The sequence below is a fragment of the Stegostoma tigrinum genome, chromosome 37, assembly GCF_030684315.1.
Source record: "Stegostoma tigrinum isolate sSteTig4 chromosome 37, sSteTig4.hap1, whole genome shotgun sequence".
NCBI classification, from domain to species: Eukaryota; Metazoa; Chordata; class Chondrichthyes; order Orectolobiformes; family Stegostomatidae; genus Stegostoma; species Stegostoma tigrinum.
This window is the reverse complement of record NC_081390.1, coordinates 1,578,602-1,589,084: the sequence shown is the minus strand read 5'-3', so window position 1 is coordinate 1,589,084 and position 10,483 is coordinate 1,578,602. Positions and strand designations below refer to the sequence as shown.

At 44.4% G+C, this 10,483-nt stretch overlaps 1 protein-coding gene across 1 annotated transcript in view; it reads left to right on the top strand.

Annotated features, from left to right (window-relative positions):
* Positions 1-423: 423 nt before the first annotated feature.
* tm9sf3 (transmembrane 9 superfamily member 3) overlaps positions 424-10,483 on the top strand; it is a 114,895-nt gene continuing 104,835 nt past the window's right edge. Inside the window, exon 1 of the mRNA XM_048563575.1 lies at positions 424-687. Coding sequence (XP_048419532.1) covers positions 601-687 — 87 coding nt within the window. The 5' untranslated portion in view covers positions 424-600. The remainder of the gene's footprint in view (positions 688-10,483) is intronic.

Below are 10,483 nucleotides of genomic sequence, written 5' to 3'. Positions count from 1 at the left end.
CCCATGATCCACCATAGTCCCGCCTACTGATAATAGCCCCGCCCTTGAACCGATTTCCCCGCCCCTTGGGTGCTGATCGCCTGGCCCAACAGGCTTCTGGCCCAACCCCCGAACTGGAAGACCCAATCGTGTTCGTCTTGTCCCAGACCTTGGTCACGTCTTTTGAAGCTTGCCCCGCCCGTGAAGGTTAGTTCCGCCTTGCCGCAGCTGCCATTCGCCCGCGCCGCGGTGTGGCCACGCCCCTTAGTCTACCAACCTCTCCCCTTAGGCTGCTAGCCCCGCCCTAAGAGACGGCGCGACCAATCCGCATGTACCCCGCCCACTGAACCATGTTTCCCCGCCCACTGAACCATGTGCCCCGTCCACTGATTCATGTGCCCCGCCCACATGCTTCACCGCAGTTACACGCCGCCCCCTCCCGGCGCTATAGCGTGCTCCGTGGAGCCGCGGATGACGTGGCGCTGCCGGAGCGGCGGGCTGGTGGCGCGCGCCTCCTCAGGCCGAGTAGTGCGAGGCGAGGCGGGGCCGGGCCGGAGCGGAGGCCTGTGAGTGTGGCGAGCACCCGGCGGTAGCGGCGCTCAGAATTAGAGCCTACGCGACATGGCCCCTTGCAGATTCCTTCTGTTGGCCTGTGTCGGCCTCAGCAACAGCATCCTGAGGGCCCGAGCCGATGAACACGATCACACGGTGAGCGGAAAATACCGGCAGGCTAGCCTCCCGGATCCGGGTGAGGGCCCGTGGCTCCCTGTTGGTGCGGGTCCTGATGATGACTGGTTGTGGTGCTGGTGACGGCCGAGGGCGCTTTTTCCGGATCCCGTGACGCTGTGGCCGAAGTCTCGATCAGCCTTCGGGCTGGAGTTGAGATCGGGTGCCTGGGCCCTCGTTGGTGGATTCCGCTTCCCGGCGCTGACCTTGCACCGCTGTCTGTCGTTCCCCTGCCAGACTTGGCCTGCGGCCTGGGCCTCGCGTGTGATAACGAGCGTGGCCCGTGCCGGGTATGGCAGTGGCAAGGATCTGTGTTGTGTGGTTGTGGCTTAGATTCCGAGTGCTTTGAGATCGTGCTTTAACTGAGTGAGGCAGTGATGTTACTTGTAGAAACAGCCTTTTAATTTCCTTGTTCCAACTACAAATATTATAAAGAGTGAAATTATTGACTTTTTGGTGTGTTTGGTTGACTGTCATCGCTCCGTTTGGTGCTTCAAATCGAATGGAATCGTATTCAAATTGTTTGTGACATCTGCAAGTAACCAAACATTTATTTTTGTTAGTTGCTTTTGTGCTTGTCGTGATGGCATTTGAAGTAACTCCATGAATACTCTTTCTCTTTGTAAGGGAATACAATCTGAGCATTCGTGGCCAGGCTTGACAGGCCCAAAGGTATGAGCAAGCATTGCCTTGGAGATGAAAGTTGTAATGTGGCTTCTGGTGGAAAGGTCCTGTAATATAGGAAGGATCTTCTAGGCATTATGGACCATGAAGTTTCCTTGTGGGTTAGAAACAGGGAGATTAATCCCTGCTCTGAATCTTTATTCCTATACAGTGTTTCCTGTTGAGATGTTTGGGGAGGATAAAGTTTTGTTAATGTTTGTGTTTCTCGCAGATGATTATTTTAGTCATCATTTGTTTAAACCTCTGTTGCAAAAATATCTGCAAGTCTGTGAGTGCTACTGTAAAACTTGCAGGCCTTAAAAAAATGAGTTAGCATCAGACCTGAAAGATGGATGGTGAATAGTGGACAGTCAATTTAGCATTCTGATCTGAAGTAAAGAAACAATGCGCAGAAACTGTCCTGCCATGGAAATATGTGGTTATACTATCCACATCTCAATATAAGTCACTATTCCAAATTAACCATTATCCAGTGTTAATAGTCTGTAAAACTTCCGGTAAGTTAAGCTTTGGTGTACAAGACAAATCTTTTGCAGTTAATACCTTTTTATTCTGTTGTTTAAAATCACAGGATGTGAAATATTGATAATAACATAAACTATTTTGTGTACTTTATCCTCTTACGAAGTGACACTAGCAAAAGAGGGTGGAACATCTATTTTGGCACTCGCTATTGCCATTACGCTCTGTCAGGTCAAGTAACTGCAAGAGTACTGTTCCCTTCTGTTTCATCCAAACCTCAGTGTTATCTCTTTGCCTCATTGCAATATTGTTTTATATCCAAATCAGTCCTGTGGCCAAGTGAGATTGCTGATTTAGTACTGAGGTGTGAATTTTTCTGTAGACCTATATCCACAGGAAACTGGATTGATAGTTTCCCAAAGGCATTCTAAATAGAAACTTTTCAACCAGCTAACGGAAAACTTGCTATTCATCCATTTGGGTTGAGCTTAAAACTTGATAATATGCCTAATTGTGCAAACGTGGAGCCACGTTCACCCTCCTGTTACAGTTGTGATCCAGTACCTGGATCAGGCCGGTCCGCTGTATTCCAGAACACTAACTGAGTAGAAAGTCTGATTTGTTGAAACCTGAAGTTGGAAACTAATTGTGGTGTGGTCTTGGGATTCTTTGGAAACTATACTGTACACTATTGTATGTTATTATATTCTGTAAGAAGTGGTAGAGATAACTCAAGTTGTTGAGCATATGATCACTTGATTACAAGTAAAAATATAATGCTGAAAACTATGTTGGATCAAGGGGAATTTCATGGCTGGGCTGCTCAGTGTTCGCTAGATGTCTGGTTTTATTTCAAAATTGTACTTTTATCTAATCTTTTTTATGAAAGTATTTCAGGGAAGGTTACATTCTCACAGCAGTAACTCAGGGAACTAATGATAATTACCCAGTCCTGGTCTATTTGATGTTTTTATTGTGTGTAGAATGATTCTGATGTAATTATGGTGGAATATATTGGTAAATGTTATTTCACTATTTAGCTCTTGGTTTTTGTACCAGAGCTTAGAACTGCTTGCTAATAAAATAAAACAGCACGACAGATCTAGAGCTAGACTGAGCTGGTACTTATGAACTATCAGAGGTGTACACCAGTGGTGCGCACCCAATTGATAATGCATGCAAAACCTTGAAATGTCTGTTTACTTGTCATTCCTGTTCTGTTTACATTGAAGGTATTCGATAAATTGTTACATTTCGTCTTGCAAATTATATGTTTAGAAGCAATTTATTTTGAACCAGCCACTGTTTAGTAGAGGTGCTGGGTGGGTGATTATAAGAAGGTCTTTTGCTCACCTAAAAAGCAGAGCAATAAACATTGTAATAGCTGTATAGTGTATTGCAGAATGTTAGTTTGTAGTCGAGGTAAATTGGAAGGCAGAGGGGGTTATTGAGAGGAGTTACAGGGAGGTAGTTACCTCAGGTACAATAAAAAGGCAGATGGGTTACGGTCAAGGGACGGAAAGGGAACCGGCAGGCAGTGCGGGGATCCCTATGGCCATTCCCCTCAACAATAAGTATACCGTTTTGGATACTGTTGGGGGGGGGGGGGGACTTACCGGGGAAAGCAGTGGGGCACAGGTCTCTGGCACAGAGTCTGCCCCTGCTGCTCAGAAGGGGACAGGGATGAGGAGCAGAGCAGTAGTCTTTGGGGACTCCATTGTTAGGGGGACAGATAGGAGGTTCTGTGGGGACGAGAGAGACTCACGGTTGGTGTGTTGCCTTCCAGGTGCCAGGGTGCGTGATGTCTCTGATCGTGTTTTTGGGATCCTTAAGCGGGAGGGGGAGCAGCCCCAAGTCATGGTCCACATTGGCACCAACGACATAGGTAGGAAGAGAGTTGGGGATTTAAGACAGAAATTCAGGGAGCGAGGATGGAAGCTGAGAGCTAGGACGAACAGAGTTGTTGTCTCTGGTTTGTTGCCCGTGCCACGCGCTAGTGAGGCGAGGAATAGGGGGAGAGAGAGGAGTTGAACACATGGCTACAGGGATGGTGCAGGAAGGAGGGTTTTGGATTCTTGGGTAATTGGGGCTCTTTCTGGGGTACATGGGACCTCTGCAAGCAGGATGGTCTTCACCTGAACCAGAGGGGTACCGATATCCTGGGGGGGACGTTTGCTAAGGTTATTTGGGTGGGTTTAAACTAATTCAGCAGGGGGATCGGAACCAAAATTGTAGAAAAAGTTGAAAGTAGGGAGATCCGAAATAAAGTTTCAGGGACGCAAGATGGCTCCGGCAAGCAAGACACTTGGTTTGAAGTGTCTACTTCAACGCATGGAGCTTCCGGAATAAGGTGGGTGAACTTGCAGCATGGGTTAGTACCTGGGACTTCGATGTTGTGGCCATTTCGGAGACCGGGATAGAGCAGGGACAGGAATGGTTGTTGCAGGTTCCGGGATTTAGATGTTTCAGTAAGAACAGAGAAGATAGTAAAAGGCGGGGAGGTGTGGCATTGTTGGTCAAGGACAGTATTACAGTTGCAGAAAGGATGTTTGGGGACTCGCCGGCTGAGGTGAGAAACTCTCCAGGAAAGGAGAGGTCACCCTGTTGGGAGTTTTCTATAGGCCTCCGAATAGTTCCAGAGATGTAGAGGAAACGATAGTAAAGATGATTCTCGATAGGAGTGAGAGAGAGACAGGGTAGTTGTCATGGGGGTCTTCAACTTTCCAAATATTGACTGGGGACACTATAGTTCGAGTACTATAGATGGGTCAGTTTTTGTCCAGAGTGTGCAGGAGGGCTTCCTGACACAGTATGTAGATAGGCCAACAAGGGGCGAAGCCACATTAGATTTGGTACTGGGTAATGAGCCCGGCCAGGTGTTAGATTTGGAAGTAGGTGAGCACTTTGGTGATAGCGATCACAATTCTGTCATGTTTACTTTAGTGATGGAAAGGGATAGGTGTATACCACTGGGCAAGAGTTATAGCTGGGGGAAAGGCAATTACGATGAGATTAGGCAAGATTTAGGGAGCATAGGATGGGGAAGGAAATGGCAGGGGATGGGCACATTAGAAATGTGGAGCCTATTCAAGGAAAAGCTCCTGTGTGTCCTAGATAAGTACGTACCTGTCAGGCAGGGAGGAAGCTGTAGAGCGCGGGAGCCGTGGTTTACGAAGGAAGTGGAATCTCTGGTCAAGAGGAAGAAGAAGGTTTATGTTAGGATGAGACGTGAAGGCTCAGTTAGGGCACTTGAGGGCTACGAGGTAGCCAGGAAAGACCTAAAGAGAGAGCTCAGAAGAGCCAGGAGGAGACATGAGAAGTTGTTGGCGGATAGAATCATGGTAAACCCTAAGGCTTTCTATAGGTATTTAAGGAATAAAAGAATGATGAAAGTAAGGTTAGGGTCAATCAAGGATAGTGGTGGGAAGTTGTTTGTGGAGTCAGAGGAGATAGGGGAAGCACTAAATGAATATTTTTCGACAGTATTCGCTCTAGAAAACGACAATGTTGTCGAGGAGAATACTGAGATACAGGCTACTAGACTAGGTGGGATTGAGGTTCACAAGGAAGAGGTATTAGAAATCCTTCAGAAGGTGAAGATAGATAAGTCCCCTGGGCCGGATGGGATTTATCCTCGGATCCTCTGGGAAGCCAGGGAGGAGATTGCCAAGCCTTTGGCATTGATCTTTAACTCGTCATTGTCTACAAGATTAGTGCCAGATGACTGGAGGATAGCAAATGTGGTTCCCCTGTTCAAGAAGGGGAGTAGAGACAACCCTGGTGATTATAGACCAGTGAGCCTTACCTCAGTTGTTGGTAAAGTGTTGGAAAAGGTTATAAGAGAGAGGATTTATAATCACCTAGAAAAGAATAAATTGATTAGGGATAGTCAGCACGGTTTTGTGAAGGGTAGCTCGTGCCTCACAAACCTTTATTGAGTTCTTTGAGAAGATGACCAAACAGGTAGATGAGAGTAAACCTAGTGAATGGACGCTAGGATGCTAGGAAGTTGTTTCTGTTAGGCGGGGAGACTAGGACCCATGGGCGCAGCCTTAAAATTAGAGGCGGTAAATTTAAAACTGAAATGAGATGACATTTTTTCAGCCAGAGAGTGGTGGGCTTGTGGAATTCATTGCCGCAGAGTGCAGTGGAGGCAGGGACGTTGGATGCCTTCAAGGCAGAGATCGACAAATTCTTGATCTGAAAAGGAATCACCGGCTACTGGGAGAGTGCAGGGAAGTGGTGTTGAAATGCCCATCAGCCATGATTTAAATGGCAGAGTGGACTTGATGGGCCGAATGGCCTTACTTCCACTCCTATGTCTTATGGTCTTATGGTCTTATGGTCTAAACCAGTTGATGTGGCGTATATGGATTTCAGCAAGGCGTTCGTTAAGGTTCCCCACAGTAGGCTATTGTATAAAATGTGGAGGAATGGAATTGTGGGAGATATCGCAGTTTGGATCAGAAATTGGCTTGCTGAAAGAAGACAGAGGGTGGTAGTTGATGGGAAATGTTCATCCTGGAGACCAGTTACTAGTGGTGTACTACAAGGGTCGGTGTTGGGTCCATTTGTCATTTCGTCATTTTGTCATTTGTGCTGTTTGTCATTTTTCTAAATGACCTGGATGAGGGCGTAGAAGGATGGGTTAGTAAATTTGCAGATGACACTAAGGCCAGTGGAGTTGTGGATAGTGACGAAGGATGCTGTAGGTTGCAGAGGGACATAGATAAGCTGCAGAGCTGGGCTGAGAGGTGGCAAATGGAGTTTAATGCAGACAAGTGTGAGGTGATGCACTTTGGTAGGAGTAACCGGAAGGCAAAGTACAGGGCTAATGGTAAGATTCTGGGTAGTGTTGATGAGCAGAGAGATCTTGGTGTCCATGTACACAGATCCTTAAGTTGCCACCCAGATTGACAGGGCTGTTAAGAAGGCATACAGTGTTTTAGCTTTTATTAATAGAGGGATCGAGTTCCGGAACCAAGAGGTTATGCTGCAGCTGGTCAAAACTCTGGTGCGGCCGCACTTGGAGCATTGCGTACAGTTCTGGTCACTGCATTATAAGAAGGATGTGGAAGCTTTGGAAAGGGTGCGTAGGAGATTTACTAGGATGTTGCCTGGTATGGAGGGAAGGTCTTACAAGGAAAGGCTGAGGGACTTGATGCTGTTTTCATTAGAGAGAAGAAGGTTGAGAGGTGACTTAATTGAGACATATAAAACAATCAGAGGGTTAGATAGGGAGAGCCTTTGTCCTAGGATGGTGACAGCGAGCACGAGGGGGCATAGCTTTAAAGTGAGGGGTGAAAGATATAGGACAGATGTCAGAGGTAGTTTCTTTACTCAGAGAGTAGTAAGGGAATGGAACGCTTTGCCTGCAACGGTAGTAGATTCGCCAACTTTAAGTACATTTAAGTTATCATTGGACAAGCATATGGACGTACTTGGAATAGTGTAGGTTAGATGGGCTTCAGATTGGTATGACAGGTCGGCACAACATCGAGGGCCGAAGGGCCTGTACTGTGCTGTAATGTTCTATGTAAATGATGTCAAGTTCAGCATAAATAAATTGATGGAATGTGGAAAAGAGGGAGTATTTTTTGAGCTAGCTGAGCTAACATCTGCATAGTTTAGGACTGTAACTGAAATGTGCTGAAAAGACCAGGTTAAATCAGGAATTTCTTCTGGGCAAAGTTGGGCAAGAGAGTTTCATAATTTGCGATCCTGGACTGAAGAAAACCACAGTGGGAAAATATTAAGTGAACCTTAATTTCGGAAGAGATTTGAAACACTTTGAAAGTCTGACAAAAAAGAGAGAATACAAAACTCACACTTGGGAAAGATCTTATTGTGTCCCAAATGTTTAAATATTTATCAGTTTTGTGTAGGTAGATACAGCATTATCATTTTGAACACAAGAAGTCCTGCAAATAATTTGTCATCAGTTGGTGTCTACTTATGTTAAATCTGGGCAGATCAAACAGCATATCTCAAACATAAAAGCAAGTGCTCCAGATATAACTCACTTGAGTGGAAGATATTACAATGAAGAGCTTCAATGAGAAAATAGAACAAGAGAAGAGAACTGTGAAAACCATCTCTTTTTTAAATAAGTTAAAATGAAAAATGTGAGGTGATTAGAGTGGGGGAATCATGATACAAGACCTTTTCTGTTTTTTCAGATTTCAAGTAGCTGCGCTATTTATGATGGAGATGATTGCGGAAAGAATGTTGATTCAAAAAATGTCCTGCTTTTGGTACGAGTGTGAAAATTTAAAAACCAATTTGAACCTCTTGAACAGCTGATAAGCCTTGGTTGAACATTGTCTTCAGGAAAACACTTCTACCAGCTCCCTGAGTGCTTTGTTGCAGTTTCAGTTTGAATTATACAGAGGGGGGCAAGAAATGAGAGAAATCACGTTTGACTTGGAAATAATCCAGTGACCTATTACTTAGAACAGAGGGTTGCTTTTAATCTGCATTTTAATTCAGGTGGATTTCATTTTTTTTGGAGATTGGTGTAAGTAAAATGTGTGACTTGAGTAGAGTGCAACTGTTTTAAGGAGAGGTGGAATGCAAGAAACCCTGTTTATAGAATAAATAATTTCTAAAATTGAACAAGGGTATGGAGCAGGATATTTAAACTAGTCCATTGGAAACAACAGAATTTTCCCTTTTAATTTTATTCACTATGTTTCTTTCTGTTTAAAATATTACAGAGCTGGAGGTTTAGATGGGCTTCTTTTGACTGTGATGTGACAATGGTGAATTAGAAAGTCAGTCCACAGCCTTAATTCTGTTAAATGCAAAATTCAAGATGGCAATTAATCAAGCATTGACTTCAAGTTCATTGATCCCAACATTGAGAATGGGATATTTTTCAAGCCTCCACCGCCAGTGAATTGTTTAATTCTCCACCACCATTGATGACAGGATGTGACAGGACGGCTGGACCTAATATGCCATGTTTATTGCGTGTTGCGTCTGCTGTTTGGCATGCAGGTAGTCTTGTTATAGCTTTACCAAGTTATTGCCTCAATTTTAGATACCTTTGATGTGCTCTTCATTGAACTGGGGTTGAACTCCTGGCTTGGTGCTAATAGTAGATTGTGGGGATATGCTGAGCCGTGAGACTGTAAAATGTGGTTAAAAATAGTTTTATTGTTGATGGTGCACTGTGCCTCATGAATGTGGTGTTCTGTGTTGGTAGATCTGTTCAAAGTCTGTGCCATTTAATGCTGTGTCAGTGCCACACAGCACAATGTAGGACATCCACAATATGACTTTGTCTCTGCATTCTGACCATATGGACAGGCACGTCAGCAATAGGTAAATTAGTGGGGACAAGGTCAAATGTTTTTGCCGACTTGTTGAGTGAAGGATCACAGAGTAGCTTATACTCAGCAGGATGTTGCCTTGTCTATGTTTGACCTGATGCTGAGAGAATTTGTGGAGTCCTGAGTCAATGTTGAGTCCCATCCTACTGACTATAAACCATTGAGCCAACACCTCTGGTGCAGATGGGACAGATGAAAACCAGAAGTGGTGGTGTCTAGGACATTGTCAGGTATGATTCAGTGAGTATGACTGCCACGCTGTTGCATGACTAATCTGTCAGACAACTCCGAATTTTTGGGCAAGCTCTCAGGTGTGAGAAAGGGAGACTTCACAGGATTAACAGGACCAAGGTCAGTGCAGTGGTCTGTGAGATTTTCATTCCTTTCTTTAGACCTTCTAACAGTTTTGACAACTCAGCGGATGGCAAGGCTGTTTCAGAGGGCAGTTAAGAATCAGCCGTATTATCGAAGATCTAATGCCAAAAGTAGGCCAGGTGAAGGAAACATGATGTCTTTCCTAACTAGAAAATTAGCGAACCATATAGGTTTTACAACAATCCACAATGTTTACGTGGTAATTTCGTCATCAGCCATGGTAGAATTTGACCCCATGTCCTCAACATTAGCCTCGGTTTCTGTAGACTGTTAGTTCTGCTTCATCACCACCTTACACACGTTCTGGGAATTGTCTGAAAGAATTCAATTTAAGGACCTGAAAGAACTATCAAATTAATTCCAACGCTCTTGTGGTTTGCTCCATATCAGAATTATTTTCTTTTTCAAATGGACGCTCAGGCTCATTTTTGAAAGTTATGAATGGATCTATTTCTGCCACTGTTTTAGACAGTGCAATTCATATCACAACAACTCACTGTGTAAAATCGTTACTCCTAATTTTTGTACTTGTTCTTCTGTTACGGACCAGTGTGCCCACTGCGTTGCAATCTTTTTGCTGCTGAAATAAACCTCCTAACATTTGACAACTTTGAACACCTCAGTTAAATTTCTTTTCTGCTATAATGAGAGCGAATTCTGCTTCTCTATCCCTTTGATTAACTAAAATCCCTCATCACTGATACAATTGAGGTATATTTACAACGCACCCTCACAATTGAATGATGTCCAGATTTGTGCACTTAACTATGAAGCATAAGCAGTGATTTACAGAAGTTTACAAGAACAACTTGTATTTATAAAACACCTTTATACTGTCAAAATGCCCCAAGACACATTATCAAGCAAAATCAGAGGCTGAGCCATTTGGGATATAACAGCATGTGACTAATGTCTTCACCAAA